Genomic DNA, 19,389 nt, shown 5'->3' on the forward strand with positions numbered 1-19,389 from the left:
CAAAAAGACAGAACAGTCAAACATCAAAAGCTATTGAAGTGTAACCCCGCTGAGCACAAATCTGATTCGGTGTGTGACAAGACTGGAGGCGTCCTCAATTTTCAAGTTTCAAAACACTGCTTGATAAAAGCAGTACAGTTTTGTCACTTAAACAGCAGTCCAGTGAAACATCCGCTTTGTAAAAATCAGCTCCAAAAACTGTTTCATCACAGCTCATCTCAATAAGCTACAGCGTCCCGCAAGGCCGCATGTTACAAAGCCCGTGCTTTGGAAACCGTCCAGCTACCGTTCATAAGACAAGGCGGGATTAATCAAACAGATATTCACTTAATTTTTTTGCCTTTGGTCTGAGTGGTACGACTGAGATCAGACACAAGCGATAGCAGCACTGTGTTTCCAAGCCAAATGTTACCATAGAAACTATCTTATCAATCCGACCCCTGTGGTTTTAAAAACTAAGAAACGCAAGCTTGCGATTTCTATTCAAGTAAAAAAAATTGGGTGGGGGGTCAATATTTTACAATGAATGATGGCACTTAGCAAGATAAATATCGGTAGGGGAAACGCTTAAGCAGGGTCCATAAATCACCCCTCAGCTGTTAAAAGCTAATTAATCTAAGATGAACGCTAGGGCCAATATGCCTGAATTTGTGAGATGAGCGTACCGTATCTGTGAAGATTTGCAGGCCGTAAATCTCATTTAAATAAAACTGAATGTGTGTGGCGTACGACGGAAAAAAAGTGCACGGTCAGCCTGTTTGAGTCTCACTATAAAAACATCACCATCAGAATGAAAGCGCAAAGGCTGCTGAGTCAATTTGTGCTTTCTGTAAATAAAAACAACCTAAGGGACTCACAAAAAAGATTCAATGCATTTAAACACAATATTGAACAGCTATCAATTGGAATCAAATTGTGTCTTTCTGTGTAGAGGTCATCTATGTACTTCTAAACATAGACATAAAATAACCATTAACAAACAGACGATGTAAAATTATAAAATATTGATGAGGTATCATGCATTACAAAGATTTTGTGTACAGTTCCCCCCCTATAATAATACCACTTGAAAGCCACCTGAATCCAAAAAGGATAAAAGTTTGCACGTGATGGGATTGCATTTGGTTTTAATAGAAATAAAACATTGAAAATGCACTTGTAGTCGATCATATTTCATTTACTGCACCTCAGCATTTCCGAGACCTCTCGCATACACCCCATAAAAATACACCTTATTATATGTCTCTACTCCCAGCTTCACACTGCATTTTCTTCACAGATAGAAGAGTTTTATTTACACATGGATTAATTTTAAATGAACGACCGAGAAGGTTACTTGTGTTAAATGTCTTCGATGCTGTCACAGAAGGGAAAAAAAAAGCCCATCAGTGCTGCGGCACAGAATACGCATCCGATATAAAACGTTGCTTTCCGTCTCGAGAGTAAAACCTGGTTGTATAGCAGAGCGCATGAGACTAAGCAGAATTAATCCAGCACCTTCATTACATAGTTCACACTTCTGCAAGTTCTGCCTTTACCGAAGATATTGGCTGAAGGCATATATCCATGAAATAAGCTGAAATGAACGAAGACAATTGAGGAATATAAGGGAATTGAAAGCACACTCTGAATGATATTGCTCATAAAATATTAAATGGAAATGTAATGCTCGTTAGGCTATGGAGCAGGGAAGAGACCTACAAATAGAGCATTTTATGGCAACTGATGTCCAAAAGGTTGAATAAGGTTAAAGGGATAGTTCACCAAAAAATTTACATTTTGTTATTGTTAACTCACCCTCGTGTTGTTCAGACCCTCCATGGCTGTCTTTGGATTCAAAGCACTGATTTTTTTATAAAAAAGTGTTTTGCAGTTTTAAACACAAAAAAATATAAAAATAACTCCCCATGACTCAAGCTTGCTCTAGTAGTGACGTGATTATGACGTAGCAAGCGGAGGCATAAACCGAAACAACAATGGAGGACAAAATCATCGTCGCTGTATCGGGATACCCTGAGCTGTACGTATATCTTACATTTATCGAAACAGGAATGAAAAGGATCTTGCTTGGAAAATGGAGTGAGGAGGTCGGACAATCTGTTGTAATAATAAATAAATAACACGATTTATACGTGCAAGTCGCATTTGGTGGATGACGGTTAAAGGGGAGGAGTTCACGGATGCTCCGGCCAAGCCTTCTAATTTACATCATTTGAGATGGATAGTCATTTCAGGGTGGAAGTGAATTTTCAGATTTTAACTGAATACTATAAGGGTACATGAATTAAAAAAGAAAATGACCCACATTGATACGTTTTTTAATATAAACGCTGGAAAATTTCATGAAAAAATAAGAATTGTCATTAGTAATTTCACTGGGACTTTGATGTCTTTCACCATGTCTACACCAGACACGACCGGAGCTGCACAACAACAGACATTAGGAACGAATTAGAACCTATTACAATTTACAATTATTATTACAATTATACAATTATTTTTTATGTAATTGCCAATAAATGATTTTCTCGTGACTAAATTATGTTTTCATTAACGCTCACATGTAGGTTGTTGTCAGTACGTCATTGGTCAAAGAGCATACTGGTCACAGGAGCATAAAACATGGCGGACGCATGCTTTTTTAACAGCCGATAGGTAGGTTCTTATTCAAATTCAGTAGGTACTGTAACAGTATGTGATTTCGGACGCAGCAACAAACGTCATGGCAACAAAAAGACAGATATGCTGTCATAGACATCTTTGTGTCAGACTGCACAAACAGAGCTAAAAACTTAATCAAATAATGAATTGTATTTTATTTTTCAACATCAAACCTATGATTATACTTTCAGGACAAATGAAATATACACCATATATCTTGGTGAGTTATTTTATGAAGTCTTTGTGTTCTCTTGAAGCTTGAGATTGTAACCAGACAACCCAAAGCACCACTTTTAAAAAAAAAACGCACAATGTTTCCAAAGACCAAAAAAAGACATAGATAATATGTCTTTTATTTTGTAATAATAGGATTGAACAGAACAAGGGTGAGAAAATAATGACTTTTTTGCATATATTATCCCTTCAAAGCCTTTAAAAACTAATTCCATATTTACTCATTTTAACTGCAAAATAGTAAAAAAGACAAAACTTTTACTTTACCTTGGCATTTTCCTATGACTGATCCAAAATCATCTCTAGCTGACCTAAAGAAAGCAGGAAGCCCATCAGAAGTGTGTTGATTACAGCAATTACAACAATCAACACTTAATAGTTTAGAGTTTACAATAACCATACCAGGTAAACACTGGAGAATGTATTCACATAATGGAGCTATACATTTTATTAGCGAAGCAATTTGATGCTTTTTTCAAACCCCAGGCTCTAAAGAAAAACAAGAAAAAGCTCCCTTGTGCCCTGAAGCATGACTTTCATTTTCGAGTGTGGATTAGCTAATGCTAAACGTCATAAATCACACCTTCTGAAACCAAACACTACATGAGAACACACATACGCAAGACACACATACACATATACTGTATATTTGAAAATACATCATGTGCACCACATCATCAATCTCAGGAGTACCACTGCTTAACCGTTCAAAACATGAGACAAGAGGGTGAAAAATTAACCAATTATAGAAAGAGCCAACATTTCCAATCGATGTGCAGAATTACCTAATTTCCACGCATTGGTCTTGAACCACAGCCAGAAGTTTTCCATTACTGCATGTAAAAATAACAAAATGGAGGAAAAACAACAACAGAATGACTGGGTAAGCAAACACATGACATAAAACACCCTAAAAATAAACATTTCTATCACAAAGAAACGTTGCTTCTATCTGCAGATCAATAGCTAATTAAAGCTGTCAGCCTCAGATGGCATTTCATTGATTTGCATACTAGATAACTGGCAGAGATTACATGGACTGAGATTACATGGTTTCTTTTTGCATCCACAAAGAGAAGTTTAATTAAAATAAAGACAAATCACAAGAAACAAAATAAGCTGTTGTGTGAACAACACATCATCAAAGGGATAGTTCATCCAAAAATGAAAATTCTGTCATCATTTACTCACGCTCATGTTATTTCATACCTGTATCAATTATTTTGTTCCGATGAACACAAAGAAAGGTATTTGGAAGAATGTTAGTAATTTTCAGTTTAGCAACATCAATGACAGAACTTCCAAATATCTTTCTCTGTGTTCATTGGAACAAAGACATTTATACAGGTTTGAAACAACCTGAGGGTGAGTAAATGATGACAGATTTCAAAACTCTTTAAATGCAATTAAAAACTTGAGATCAAAGTAATGATCTACTGACAACCACAAAAAAGAATGATGAACTTATATCAACACCAGACCCAACAAAATCTAAACTGGTCAGATTCTGTGAAAAGCTTTCGGAAAAGCGGGTGACATCACCTTGCCAGAACCAGTTGCCAGTTCACTTGTTTGGTTGCTAGGCGCACCAGCCCGGGTGGTAGAGTTGAGCTGGATGGGCTAAAACACAGAAAGCTGTTAGTGTGAGGAGCCAAATAGCATTGAAGTGTCACACAAACAAACAGATGCTTAGAATCAGGGCCGGGTGTGGGGGGGCTAGGGCGAGCATTTCCACCAATATTTTTCTTGGGCCCCTTCAAAAATTTCGAGCTGACAATAAAAATAATGATCACTAAATACTTGACCTTGTGCTGCAATGAGCTACTGAACACTAAAGTATATACAGTATGGGTAGTTGACAAATATATACCGAACATGTGTCCTATGGTGTGACGGCAAAAATCTACACAACAAACTGTTAGTATTAGTAGTTTTATTATTGAATATTTAATGATATTATTTATATTATTAAGTTATTGGTATTATGTAATTGTAGTAGAGTAGGCGGGGCGAGACCGTGGTTCGAGTTGGGTAATTGTGAATGAGCGCCAGCTGTGCGCACACCGGGCTCGAGCCGTGAGGGGCCGCCGGCTTTTATTATTTCTGTTATTAAATGTTTAAAACGTTTTTTCCGGTTGCCCGACTCCTTCCTTCCCTTTTATGGAGATATATTACAGTAATATTATTTAGTTTCTTTAAACTTAGAAAAATAGGATTTACTAACTACCCATTTACTATTGTATAATACTACATGTGCTAGCAATATCCAAATGTTTCCTTATTTTAAGCATTAAAATGTTTACCTAATGTAGTATAAACGTTCTAAATACAAAGGAGGGCTTTCCCTTAACAAGGGGTTAAACCACAATATCTCACCTGTACCAAAGGTAATGAAGAATAAACCTGAAGGGCCCTGTGAAAGAAAGAAAGAAGAAAGGAAGAAAGGAAGGAAGGAAGGAAAGAAAGAAAATTTGTCAAATTATTATCCAGTGAGTGTGAAATATGACTGCTGTAACTGTAATGACATATATTTCAATATCAGTGAGCAAATTGTTGAAAAAGCAGGTGTGGATAAAACAATACACTAAGGCTGTGTCTCAAAACCTATAGTGACCTGCCTACATAGACAGCACTTATGTGTATTGTAGTAAAGTTTATGCAGCCCTCTTTAATTAATTTGTTGTATACATTTTATTCATTTTTATATTACTGTATTTACATAACTGCAGAACAGACCTGTACTCATTGATGCAATTCTAGTTTACATTACCTGTTACTGCCTTCGCAATGAGAGAGGAGTTGCGCTCTTTTAATCCACGCAGCTGAAAATGAAACAAGACAACATGTGCTATTCTGACAACATCTCATCAATGAGTTTAGAGTATATATGTGAAAGTGAAAGTGACCGATATATACAGTCCCCTGTATGAATACAGTATGAACTTTTACCGCTATAAACGCATTTTAACAGCAGTGTTTAAGTGGTAAAGAAATGTGCACTGTCAACTTCATCATGATAAAGCACAGTCATATTAACTTATAAACAACGCCACGATTATGCACTTGGATAACGTTACGTGGCTCAACTCAACTTGCGCCAAACAGTTGTCATTAAATCTCCATATATATCTCAAAATCAAGAACAAAAGCATTTGTTTCAGAACAAGCGAGCGAATTGTGACAAACCTGAGTGTCTGTTTCGGGCGGCCATTCGGTGTTAATAAGTAAATCATATAAAATATTCTCCTCTTCGTCTTCTACTTTAATATCACCTGCCATGTTTTCAATGAACTGTCCAGCGCCAACGTCACACTACGGCAGCCTGCGAAGTACACTTATAGGTATAAGGAATCTTGTTAATACCGTGACTGATTATTGAAAATCGTTCACAAAAATGTGATATTACAGAAACATTTAATGGCTAATACTACTCAGTTGATGAGAGTAAATTAACATTCGCGTCTTTATTTATAATACAAACAGAATCAGAGGAACTAAAGTGAGCTTGACATATAGGGAAGGCTTTCCATGTAACACCCTGTCAAACGCCATATTCCACGTTATTTCCGGTTGAGAGACTCAGGAGTTTGACAGTATGGCTGCGTACTCTGGTAATATTTACTTTTCACAATGACAGAAGTTTTGTCTTAAAACTTGTTTAACAACGATTAATGTGGTTAACGTGACATTATTATCTTTATTTGCTCGTTATATCTTCCAGAATTGGGAGTGATGGCTGAAATTGCTCAGGCAGTGGAAGAAATGGACTGGCTGTGAGTTACACAACCTTTTTTGCTTTCCTTTTCGCAAAAGTTTCACGTCTCACACACTGTATTTGTTTATACATATTAAGGATCCGATTATCCATTCATAACTAAAGTGATAGTTGATTCCCTTTAGGCTGCCAACGGACATTCAGGCCGAATCTATCCCACTGATCCTGGGTGGAGGTGACGTGCTTATGGTGAGAAGCTAATCGGTTTCTAGTTCAGCATCTGTGCCTCTATGGGGGTCCTCAGAAATATTTAACTTCTCAAGTGTATGTATGTTATATCATTGCCTCTGTTTTGTTTACAGGCAGCTGAGACTGGAAGTGGAAAAACTGGAGTAAGTTTTAAACATTTCGCTTTCGTAAATGTTTATACATAATACAACAGTGTTGGGTTTTACATGTTAATAAATATAAAAAAGAAAAAGGGGAATGATAAAATGTATTAAATGAGGTCAATGTGGTTTTAGGCCTTTAGTATTCCACTCATCCAAATAGTTTATGAGACCCTTAAAGACCTCCAGGAGGGAAAGAAGGGACGAGGTGCTGTAAAGACAGGAGGAGCAGGTATTATACTACTTCCGTAAATGAGCTGGATGATCCTATTGCATATAAAGTAGATCCCGTTGGTCTCCATTGTTTGGTTAATTGTCGTTGTTTGGTTTGTTGTCCTCCTCAGTGTTCAATAAATGGCAGATGAACCCTTATGACCGAAGTCCTGCATTTGGTAAGTGTGTAACATCATTTATACATTGTATGTATTAGATGTAAATAGGCTCTTTAGAAAACATCCAGCACTCCTTGCTTCCCTTCTCTCTCTCTCTTTAGAGAGGCATTTTTTTATTTATATTTATATTGCACACCTTTTGTTTCTTCAGCTATTGGTCCTGATGGCATGTGTTGCCAGAGCAGAGAATTTAAAGAGTGGCATGGCTGCCGTTCCACCAAAGCGGTCAGAAAAGGTTAGAGAACATCCTTATCGTGTTTTTGTTTCTTTTCAAAACCATAAGGATCCTTGGAAGATACATTTGCCTCCTTTTTGTCTAGGGAAATATTATTATGAGGTGACCTGTCACGATCAAGGGTTGTGCAGGGTGGGCTGGTCCACTGGCCAAGCATCACTAGACTTGGGTATGTTTGTTGTGCTTTCAGTCTGACTTTATTTACTGATCTAGTGATGTTACAATAGGAATCACAACAGTGTTTGTTATCCGGTTTTACTCTCTTAGGGACGGACAAGGATGGATTTGGGTTTGGGGGAACTGGGAAGAAATCTCACAATAAGCAGTTTGATAGTTATGGAGAGGTACGGCTTGCTGGAAGTTTTGGATCTGAGGGTGTTTCAAACTTAAGAAGTGTTAGACGGTATTTACTGTTTGTCTTTTCCAGGAGTTCACTATGCATGACGTCGTCGGTTGCTACATAGATATGGACAAAGGTCAATTGTCATTTTCCAAAAATGGTAAGAGGTTTTTAATTATTAAAAAAAATTCTCTGTTTTTTTTTTATATTTTTTGTAGTATTGTAGATGTATTTCATATAAGGCAGTGGAGGCACTCAAATTATTATTCAGATTTACAAGTCTTTCTGAAGACAAATGATACGTTGAAAAGACATGGAGGTTGCTGTAACTGATTCCTGATTGGCTCTCACAGGTACTGATCTGGGTCTGGCATTTGAGATCCCCCCACCGTTAAAAACTCAGCCCTTCTTTGCTTCCTGTGTTTTAAAGGTATACAACAAGAACCTTTTGCTTCCAATTCACACCTTTTTAATATTGCTGCAAAAATTGTTAACATTCTTTTGACATCCATATTTGTGCCCTTAAAAGAACGCTGAACTTAAATTCAACTTCGGTAATGAACCTTTCAAAAACCAACCTAAAGAAGGCTTTATTGCCCTGAGCCAGGCTCCAGATGGTCATGTGGTCAAATCCTCCCAGACAGGTGAGCTTCAAATCAGATTAGATTAATTAATGCCTGCAGCGAATGTATTTGATTGATGTTTCCACCGGTCATTTGTTTTCGTCCCCAGGCAGCGCTAAAGTGAGCGAGGTCAAATCCGGTTCCAACGCCCCTCGAGCTCTGATCATTGAACCGTCTAAAGAGCTGGCTGAACAAACTCTCAACAATGTCAACCAGTTTAAGAAATATGTTGAGAACCCAAAACTAAGGTGAGATGAGTGATAGAAGAGTTGCAGTTTTGTTATTTTGGTGTGTGGTGTTTGGATCAAAATATGATGTCACCGCAGGGATCTTCTCATTATTGGAGGAGTGGCTGCTAAAGATCAGCTCTCCGTTTTAGAAAGTGGGGTAAGTCCCCAAATCTCTTGGAGTACAAATTTTAAACATTTAAACAGGATTTTTATGTAATTGTTTGTTGTTTAAGGTTGATATTGTAGTTGGGACTCCTGGCAGACTGGATGATCTCATATCCACAAAGAAACTGGATTTATCCCAAGTCCGCTTCCTGGTGCTGGATGAGTGTGTATGTGAAACACCTTTAGCATACTTACTTTCCTTTCAATTTCTGATGATTTGAAAAGTAGATTTCAACAAACAAACACATCTGACTTTGTTTCCAGGATGGACTCCTCACAGCTGGTTACACTGACTTCATTATGAGGGTCTACAATCAGATCCCCCAGGTCACCTCAGATGGCAAGAGACTACAGGTGATTGATGCTTCATCTACTTTACCATAGTGGGTCGGGTACAGTTCTTCATTGGTGAACCTCTTATGTTGCAGGTGATCGTTTGCTCTGCCACGCTGCACTCGTTCGAAGTAAAGAAGCTCTCAGAGAAGATCATGCATTTCCCTACATGGGTGGATCTGAAAGGAGAAGATTCTGTGCCGGAAACCGTCCATCATGTGGTGGTGCCAGTCAAACCCAAAATCGACAAGCTGTGGGAGAAACCGGGCAAGAACCACATCAGGGTACACAATTTTAAGATCTCGCTCCCCTGTGCTTCTATATTCAACAGCAGACAATTTATTGTAGCGCTAAGTTACTAAAAACATGGCTAGATGTTTATTTGAATATAATCCTTCGATAGTTTCAGTCCTGTATGTCCTCCGCATCGAATGTTTGAAGCAGTGGGTTAACCCGGTTGGTGCTAAAGTGAAGTGATCATTTGTCCTTCACAGACTGATGAAGTTCATGCCAAAGATGACACACGACCTGGAGCCAACAGCCCAGGTGAAAATCACCTTCCATGATCAGTAATAAACTTAAAAAGGATCTGATATAAAAAGTGCTTGTACCTAAATCCTCTTATATGGTTTTATATCAGAGATGTGGTCAGAGGCCATCAAGGTTCTGAAAGGAGAATATACGCTGAGAGCCATCAAAGAGCATAACATGGATCAGGCCATCATCTTCTGCAGGACAAAGATCGACTGTGACAATATGGAGGAGTACTTTATCAAACACGGAGGAGGTTAGCCCGGGAGACACTGTGGTTTTTAGAGCCGTTATCTAACAGCCATTATGTGCATCAGGTCTGGAAGCAAACATTTGGCTTGAGTGACAATTTGTCAAATTGTTTCCTACAGGCCCAGACAAGAAAGGACACCAGCTCTCTTGTGTCTGTCTTCACGGTGACAGGAAACCAAATGAGCGCAAAAACAACTTGGAGATATTCAAGGTAAAAAAAGTGGAAAATATAGACTAAGATGAGGTGTTGAATAGCTTTCCTAATAATCATAGTCACATGGATTTTTCTGTCGTCTGTGCTTTAGAAACAGGAAGTGAAGTTTCTGATTTGTACCGATGTGGCTGCTAGAGGAATAGATATCCGCGGTGTTCCGTACGGTAAGAATAAAGGGCGGGTATTTCTGAACTTCTTATAGGTCTGAAATGACCAAAAACCCTATGTGTCAAGTGATGCCTGAACCGCATGCACAGGATTGTGGGATATCATTGGCTGGTGAAAAAAACCTTGTTGCTTTTCTACCTCTGCTCACAGTGATAAATGTGACTCTACCAGATGAAAAGCAAAACTACGTTCATCGCATTGGAAGAGTCGGCAGAGCAGACAGGTGAGGTCCAACATGCTTTCATACCGACACTCTTTCTTGGTTATGTGAAGATAAGCATGTCTGTACATTTCTGATTACATTGAGTCATTCATGGATGTGTGTGATGTCACTACAGGATGGGTCTGGCTATTTCACTGGTTGCTATGGATAAGGAGAAGGCAAGTTGGAAGGAATTTGTTGAATTGTAACGTGTGTATGTTTGTGTGCATGCGTGCGTGCTAATGCAGTGTTTGTTTGGGGGGATTACACACAGGTGTGGTATCACAGTTGTCCCAGCAGAGGAAAAAGCTGCAATAATACCAGACTCAAGGAAAACGGAGGATGCACGATCTGGTATAATGAAAAAGAGGTGAGAAATCTGTGCTGCGATATTCTGTATTTTTGCAGCAAAAGAAAACGCAGGAACTACAATTGTAAACATTGAACTTAATACACATCTAAGTCCTGTTTTTTTTTTAATTATTTTGTATAGTTGTTGTCTGAAATAGAGGAACATCTAAAATGCACTATAACTCAGTGTGAACCTGACATCAAAGTACCTGTCGATGAGTTTGATGGAAAAGTGACTTACGGCCAGCGCAGGGCCACAGGGGGTGAGTCTGTTTATATGTCTTCCTTTTGTCCTTTATGCCTCTGTTCACTGTTTTTATTGCCTGTTTCTATTACCTATTTCCCCTATACACACCAGGTGGCCTTTATAAGGGCCATGTGGATATATTGGCCCCAACTGTACGAGAACTAGCCAACCTGGAGAGAGAGGCACAGACATCCTTCCTGAAACTCTGCTATCTACCCAACCAGCTCTTCAAAGCCTTCTAAAGCTACCGGCACGCAAACTAGCACTTATTCATCATTCAACTAAATAAGGACATGTAAATGTAAAAACACGTATCGCTAACCTTATAAAAATTCATTTCATTTTGTTTCGCATGGTTTGACATGCAAAGAAAATTTGATGTTATAAATAAGATATGTATGGAAAAAAGTATTTTTTTGTTTTCAAAGCATTTGAGTCATCCTTAAATACATTTAAATGGCAAAACATTTTGAGTATTTTATTCAGTTTCTAATGTCTCAAAATATAGGACTAACACTAATCCAACTAAATTCAAGTTTAATACTATAAATATTTCTGCAATGACAATGAATTCCTTTGAGTTGGAATGCTCTACCGTTATTAACACTAGGGGGCGCACTTGTCTTTGTGGAGAGAGACAGACTTCCAGTAGGCCTACGTTTAAAACGCACCTTTTATGATTTGTGTCTGAAGAGTCTTTCTTTATATTGCAGCAGAGATCAGTCAGAAGAGGGCAATGAAGTTAAAAGTCCTTAATATTCCAAAATGACATGACTGTATACAGTCACCCGGCAAGCCTGTGTTATTAGAGACTACCGTTTAAACTCAGATCACACACAGGACGTCTCTCTGTAATTACACCCAAACTAACAGCAGCGCTTGTAAACAGCCATGCGTTTTAAACTAATCCACACGCGAGACCACACATACCTTTTCTTGGATTCTTGCCCTTAATCTGATTATATAACCGAATATAGATCTACACAAAAGATGAGACATAATGGAGCTTGCCAATGCGCAATCTAAACAAATCCTGAGTTTCCGTAGTCATAATTAGGCCCAGACGGAATCTGTGAACTTTCTCAGTTTCTGCACACATATGGTTGGAAAATCTGCAAAAATCTGTGGGAATTTTATTTCGGCTGTTACACTTTTACAGGTCGCTGAGACAATATCAAAATAATCAATAAACTGACACATTTGAGGGATTACTTTTCTCTTCACGTTTCTAGCTTTCTTTCATGTTATGTAACTGCAGTAGCTCCGTTTGTGTGTACGTGTGTTTCCATGCACACTTCTAAGCATCTCTGAGAGTAAATGGTTTCCAGCTGTCCAAGTGTGTCTTTATTTCCAGCGCTAACAATGACACTACATACATTTGATTGCCTTCACACACACATTGGCCTTTTGCTCTTTTCCTAAGCCTTGCCGTCTCACTTTTAACCCGTTCAACATGCTAGCCGACAGACTAATGACACATTTCAGAATATTTGCTTATGTCTGAGCACAATTATCGACGCATAAATGCTAAAAGGTGCGGACAGAACAAAGATTAGACGGGGTAAAATTTTAACCAGGGGCCCACGACAAGATGTGGGTTAAGGAACGGAGTCAAACAGGGAGTATGTAAGTTCAATCACATTCCAGGAAGCCCTACAGGTACCTGTAAAGCCTCCACCTTCCTATTCCCTACGGATTTGACTGTTGTGAGGGATTTATGTATGAGCGACGGATTACGGTTTGAAAATAAGGGACAGGAAGTCCCGCCCACCAGGCCCATAGGGCAGGTACTCTGCACCTGGTAATGAGAAATGTCCCTGTGGCAGGTAACACAGATCACATGAGTTGAGAGGAAGAGCGAGTGCTGTTACTACAATGCTTCTCTCAGGTTACAGGGTCTGATATGAAGATGCTTCAACAGAAGATAAAATGGGGGTTGTTGGGTATTCGTTCCCCAACGTCCACTTTAGCTTTGTTTTGATTATGTTAATTCTGCCAATGTTCACTATTACAACATCCTGTATTGATGTAAATGTGTCTTGACCAATCAGAGATACTTTTTCACACATAAATGAAGTGCTGGAGAATAGAGCGGATAAAGGACACACTGGGCCACTGCAAAGAGGAAGTTCTGTAATCTAAAGGGAATTATTACGATTTTGCTTGTATAATCTTAAAGTATGAGACTTAACTGTTAAATGTGTGCGTGCATCTGTGTTCAATGACAGTGGTTCTTAAACTTTTCGTTGTGAGGCCCACTGTGTATAGAGTGCATTGCTTTGTATCCCCCCAAATAAAGACTAATAATCTTACACTTAGAATTGTAATAAAAACAAAAACGTATTTAGTTATTCAATGCTGGAACATTATTCTTTTCATTGATGTTTTTTTTCTGATGTTTGGTTTCATAAAATGAATGATACATTTCTATATTTCATAAAATGCCACAAAATCTGTGTCCCCCTGGATCCATCTTGGGGGGCCACGAACCCCACCACAGCTCTGTGACGATAAAACAGGTGGACTGAATAATCCAGATACCATACAAAATGTTAGCAAGAGCACTATCCACAACATTTGATGTATTAGAATAAACAGATACGATGCAGGATAAATAAATGATTCAATAGGGTAGGAAAATAAACAAACAAAACAAAAGTTTATAGAATAAAGTTTATTTTTCAGAATTGTTTTGCTTTTGTTATGTGGTTTATTGTATTAATTCTTTATACAGTAAGTTCTTAATATGTTCTTTTAGACATTTGTGCTGGAAGACAAGACAAAAATAATAAGTTAGAAGCGCATATTTGAAACTGTATGAATGTATGCCCCTTTGTTGCTTCACCCTTAAAGTGACAGTTCACCCACAAATAAAAATTCTGTCATAATTAACTCACCCTCATGTCATTTCAAACCTGTATGACTTTCTTTCTTCCGCCCAACACAAAAGATATTTTGAAGAATGTTATTAACAGGCCCTACAAGTGAATGGTGCCAGCGCTGTTCGGTCACTAACTTTCTTCTAAATATCTTCTTTTGTGTGAACTATCACTTTAACCCTGGGATGTTTTAACAGGGGTTAATATATACACCAGTAAATAAATAGATGGATTAATGAATCACACTCCAAAAACCTTTCTTTTGATTTAGCATCACTTGATGACAGAGGAAGGAGGAAGCGGGAGGAGAAGGGGTGGGAATACTCGTAAATGCCCAAATCTTCAACTGTGCCCACATTAAACAAAATGGTCGGAGTTAAGTTAGTCACTAATGAACGGTTTATCTCACTTCACTTTATATCTTCTCTCTCTCTTTTCCATACCCATGGGTAAGATTCACGAACGTGCTTTGATCTGTTGCCAGACAGCACAAAGCGCACACTGGGGAGAAGCAGAAGGGAAAGAGAGTGAACGATGAGGGGGAGGAGTAGATGGATTTCAGTTACTGTAAGCCTTTTAAACTCCAGTTCCCTCAGGGATCTCGGTAAACTGCATCAGACCCCTAAACCCACCTGACAGACAGACAGACAGAAGAAACTTTAGATAGATGCTTGACTGGAATAGTAATCTGAATCATGCAATATTGAAAAATCTAAATAAAGTGTCCATATGAGTATCATGATTAGGATCAATAGACTAGACCAGGTTCCACTTGCCGATTCACACCAGAACATTCAAAATATTATCTACCCATTTATATTACCTGTCTAGGTTGACAACGTTTCAGAAAGTTTGTGAAAATGTTGATGAAGTACATGAAGAACATTCCTCTCTATCCTGACTCATCACTCTATGTCGGTGAATATGACCCTAAACCCAACGTGAACTCTGACCCGTGGCGACCCGCTTAGGACTGCGACCGGCCATTAGAGAGAGCTCACGCTCATCCGTCTAGCGATCTGTCTGTTGATGCACCCATGTCTATTCCTTTGCTCAACTTTCTGTTGTTCTGTCTCTTCTCAAAGGCTAGCTCTCATCCATCAGCCTATGGATTCCTTCTCTGTGACCCTCTGTCAATTCTGCCCTCACTCTTTCATTGACCCCCTTTCTCATTCACTTGTTCTTTGTTTTGTTTGCATCCTCTGACTCAATCCATGCCTCTTGTTTCATTCTACTTGTTTGGGTAGTTAGTTGGTTCATGACTTTATGATTTCGAGTTTGGTTTAAAAAAAATCCCGGCAGTTTTTTTTAAGGATGACTATTTTGATCGGTTCTGTTTAGTTCAGAACCTTTAGAGAGGATCAGAAACCTTTTATTAGTACACTCACAAAACTAAAAATAAAAGGCGTTACAAAATGTTCTTCAGAGTGATTTCATTTCCTTACTTTTTCGACATCTTATGAGTTTTTTTCTCCTAAAAAATAACTTTTTGTGGAAGTTTTTTTTCAAATATTAAAGGTTCTTTAAGGAACCATTCAACCAAAAAAGTAAAAAAAAAACTTTGTTATTTTATGTTAATAAATATTTTTTTCTTCCCATTGGCTTGTTTGTTTGGTTTAATATAATCTTACTTTATTCTTATAGTTTACATATAGGACTAAATATCAAAGATCTACACATTTTGCTTCTCAGGTAATGCTTGCTGATTTCAAAATTTGTAGACATTTTTACTGGAAAACAAGACACAAATATTATGTATTTCGCAGTGTATGCTCCCATTCAGCCAAAATTGTTCAAATTTATTGACAAAAGATCCATCGATAATTTCTATAAATGAAACCTAAATGGGGTATGTAATAATCATTTTATTTCTTTGCATAATATATTTGAATATATGTGATGGTTAAAAAATATATAATTAAATTATTATAAACTGTACAAATGTACTGTGTAATTTTATATTCTGTAAACAGATTAAGTTTATATTTCTATTACATCTATTAAAAACTTTTTTTAATACTTTTTATTCTTTTGTGTTTCTGTTGTGACAGGTCCATTTTATTTATTCTGCACAAAAAATACTGCTATATCGCACTAAAAGTGGTTCTTGGCTAGTAATCATAGGGGAACGACTTTATGTGCTATTAAGAACCATATTTTGGTGCTCCGGTGGCTCTTCACGGAGTTCAATAAAAATAAAAAATGCAGAACCACACAGGGGTTTAACAGGTTCTTAATACGGAAACGGTGCTATACAGCACCTCGGCCTCCCAAAAGAACCCCTAAAGAAACTCTGAAGAACCACTGAAGCCCCAAGATATGGTGCTACATAGCACTAAAAGTGGTTCCCCTTTGATTGCGAGCAAAGAACCACTTTTATTGCTATATAGTACAATTTGTTTTAGAGTGTGTGTAGCACCCATATGATGCCATACAATGGCAAATGAAACAGAAAATGTCTGTTAAAGTTCGTTGCACCACCCACACACACACCTAGACAACTCAATACCTTGTCTCTGATTTCACCCATAACATATTGCTCCACCGTTGCATCTGTCAGTAGTGGGAAGGGGAGAGGACTGGCGCCTAAATCAGAGCAGCTGTGTCTGCATCTAACGGCCCCCGTGCTCATTAACCGCAGGAGCTGGACCTGCGCAACAGCCCCTATATCTCACTCACTGCAGCTAGCCGTTAGCGCTAAGGATAAGATCCCCCTAATGCCCACTGGGGTTAACTGATACTCTCAGGCACTTCGATTTTGGGGGTGATACAGATGGGAAGATGGTACATTGCCTTCGAGTGAACCTGAGAATCTCCTACTTCCGAGCTAAGCTGTCATTATATGACTTGAACAATGAGCATACAAGTAAATGATGAGTCTGATAACTCAAGTAGTACAGAAATGTGCTACTATTGCCAAACTGATGGGTTTGTTCCCATGGAAAGTCGTACTGAAAAAACATGTCTGAAAGATTCTACATGAAGATAAAGATGTACACCTGCATCCCTTTTACTCAACCTATATTATTCATGAATGGTATCCAACAAAATAAATCACTGTTCTGCACGAAGCAATTCTCAAAGGATAAGTCATTAGCTTTACATGAATGTACTCTTTCTTATGCAAAACCCTGGTTTTATTAAACTACTATATTTATTATAAAACATTGCTGAATCCTTCTCCACCATCCACAGCACCGTCGCTTTATGCCACTTTCATATGGATTTGTGATTTACTCCCAAAACTCCAAAACATGGGCAACACTGAATTTCCCACTTGTGAATTCAACTTTTCTTGATCATTTATGTCCACATCACTTGTATTTACAATATTTTGAGTTGATATCATTTCATTCCACTTTATACTGTATATTGAATCAAACTCCATCATGCAACAAAAGAAAGTTCTCTCTCATCAGCTCAACAAAGCCATTACTGTCACTATCAATCAGACACACACACATAACTAAACACTGACACATGCATGAATCTACACGTATGTCCGTCCATTGATTTACGTGTATGTTAAGGGGAATAGCTGAATTGACGGAAGTCCCCCCTACAGTGATGTGTCGTTTTTATCATCCTTCAGGGGGCCATCAGACATTAGACACATTGTATGTGTATATGTGTGTGTGTGTACGTGTAGGACCTAATTGATGTTAAACCCACTCCCCAAAGCCCCAAACACTGGTGGTGACATGCCTCTATAGAGACATCACAGAAAATATATAATTGAATATTACATTACATAATAACATAACATAACATATTACAAGTACCTAAATAAATGTATACTTCATCATATAAATATATGCTCGTATATTTTGTTTCATAAGGAAGTTTGAAGAGCAATTATATATTCCCCTATGAGCATTCAGACAAACATCCAGGCACAAAAGCTCATAGGCAAAAAACAATGCCCTCCGGGCAGTTACAGTAATTCACGCGCATCGTCTGGTTAGTCCTGATTTTAAATTGAAAAAAATCCAATAGAATCCAAAGACAAGTGCAGACAAGCAGGTTTGCAGGAACTAAAACTTTACGAAATATTCCAACCGTCAATGAAACCGGGTCCTGATAAAACACGTCTCATATCCCACAGAGACGGGGTTTCATGAGGAAAATGCATGAAACGAACCACCCAGGTGTAGAGACAGACCCAAACTCGTGGGAAAAGCCGTTGGAAGTTGCAGACAACATAAGCTCTCATCGGTCGTTGACTGACACAGTGAACCGTTGAGACTGGAGTGAAGATTTACTGAATCTAGAGCAGAGGTCTCAGACTTACTTAAACTACAAATACACACTCTTTTGTAAATGGATAAAATAATATGGCTAAAATTGCTGCGCAGCGTGTTACACACATATCTGTCACCCGTCATGCAGTACTTGCAACTCACAACCCAGCAGTGTAAGAATGCTGATCAAAATCATTAAAATGTTTGTTTGGTGTCACACCTATGCCAAAAAGCCTCACGTAAAACAAAAAAACACTTCATTTTCTACATGGTGGTCATTAGAGAAAGGGCCATTAGATAATTCCTGATATGCAACCCGCATAATCCCTATTTCTCAATCCTTCTCTCAATCCCTGACTCATCTTTCACATTCCTGGTGCATTCCATCAGGATTAGTTGATGCCGCCAGTACAGACCTCATTCATGCAGAGAGAAACAAAGAAAGAGAGACAAAGTGTGCGTGTGTGTGTGTGCGTGCGTGCGTGTGGGTGCGTGTGTGTACAGGTTGGCTATACTTCTGAGGGCCAACATAATGTACTCACAAACACTTTATAATGAAATGTGTTAATACTTCGATATCACTAATTTTTTGGACACAATATTTCCTGAAAGCACACACAGTATCATCATTTTTGTGTGCGTCAAAGACTCTTTTTGTTACAAAAGTGTTTTTTGTTGCCTCAAACCATTTCTTTCCTTAGTCCAAACATAGTACACTGTTCAGCCCAGCACGCCATCTCAAGAGAGCTAACCTGCCACTCTGACTGAAGAGAGCTTTAGATCTTTGAATAAACCAAACATTTCAAGGATGATGTTTGACTTCTGGCATCCTGTGTTTTGTGTCTTCTTGGTGGTAAGAGCGTCGCATGGCAGAATAACACTATCACACCCTTGACAAACAGCACACACTCTTCCAAAAGACACCATCACACAATAAACAAACCAACAGATCAGTGTTTAAATGCATTCTATGTATTGATCCAGTCT

At 38.3% G+C, this 19,389-nt stretch overlaps 2 protein-coding genes across 2 annotated transcripts in view; one reads left to right on the top strand and one right to left on the bottom strand.

The window, feature by feature from the left end:
- The window catches only part of nbas (NBAS subunit of NRZ tethering complex), a 134,606-nt gene extending 128,418 nt beyond the window's left edge, over nucleotides 1-6,188 (bottom strand). Inside the window, 6 exon segments of the mRNA XM_056764246.1 lie at nucleotides 3,163-3,206; nucleotides 3,681-3,728; nucleotides 4,438-4,515; nucleotides 5,272-5,308; nucleotides 5,666-5,717; nucleotides 6,082-6,188. Coding sequence (XP_056620224.1) covers nucleotides 3,163-3,206; nucleotides 3,681-3,728; nucleotides 4,438-4,515; nucleotides 5,272-5,308; nucleotides 5,666-5,717; nucleotides 6,082-6,174 — 352 coding nt within the window. The 5' untranslated portion in view covers nucleotides 6,175-6,188.
- A 238-nt stretch (nucleotides 6,189-6,426) lies between these two features.
- Nucleotides 6,427-11,747, top strand: ddx1 (DEAD (Asp-Glu-Ala-Asp) box helicase 1). Its single transcript, XM_056765340.1, has 26 exons — nucleotides 6,427-6,506; nucleotides 6,617-6,668; nucleotides 6,796-6,859; nucleotides 6,973-7,002; nucleotides 7,135-7,231; nucleotides 7,344-7,391; nucleotides 7,543-7,626; nucleotides 7,712-7,795; nucleotides 7,894-7,970; nucleotides 8,054-8,126; nucleotides 8,320-8,396; nucleotides 8,496-8,610; nucleotides 8,699-8,837; nucleotides 8,916-8,976; nucleotides 9,053-9,151; nucleotides 9,249-9,338; nucleotides 9,413-9,601; nucleotides 9,812-9,863; nucleotides 9,958-10,104; nucleotides 10,220-10,311; nucleotides 10,406-10,478; nucleotides 10,633-10,705; nucleotides 10,821-10,863; nucleotides 10,959-11,054; nucleotides 11,178-11,298; nucleotides 11,394-11,747. The coding sequence occupies exons 1-26, from the start codon at nucleotides 6,491-6,493 to the stop codon at nucleotides 11,522-11,524; spliced, it is 2,223 nt and encodes a 740-aa protein (XP_056621318.1). The 5' UTR covers nucleotides 6,427-6,490; the 3' UTR covers nucleotides 11,525-11,747.
- The last annotated feature ends 7,642 nt before the right edge of the window (nucleotides 11,748-19,389 follow it).

This window comes from Triplophysa dalaica, chromosome 13 (genome assembly GCF_015846415.1).
Source record: "Triplophysa dalaica isolate WHDGS20190420 chromosome 13, ASM1584641v1, whole genome shotgun sequence".
Taxonomy (NCBI): domain Eukaryota; kingdom Metazoa; phylum Chordata; class Actinopteri; order Cypriniformes; family Nemacheilidae; genus Triplophysa; species Triplophysa dalaica.

What these genes read in the sequence shown, in the direction of transcription:
- ddx1 (XM_056765340.1), top strand. An exon ending in AGTTTGATAGTTATGGAGAG is followed by an intron (nt 7,971 to 8,053) that starts GTACGGCTTGCT and finishes TGTCTTTTCCAG; the next exon opens with GAGTTCACTATGCATGACGT. An exon ending in TATCCGCGGTGTTCCGTACG is followed by an intron (nt 10,479 to 10,632) that starts GTAAGAATAAAG and finishes CTCTGCTCACAG; the next exon opens with TGATAAATGTGACTCTACCA.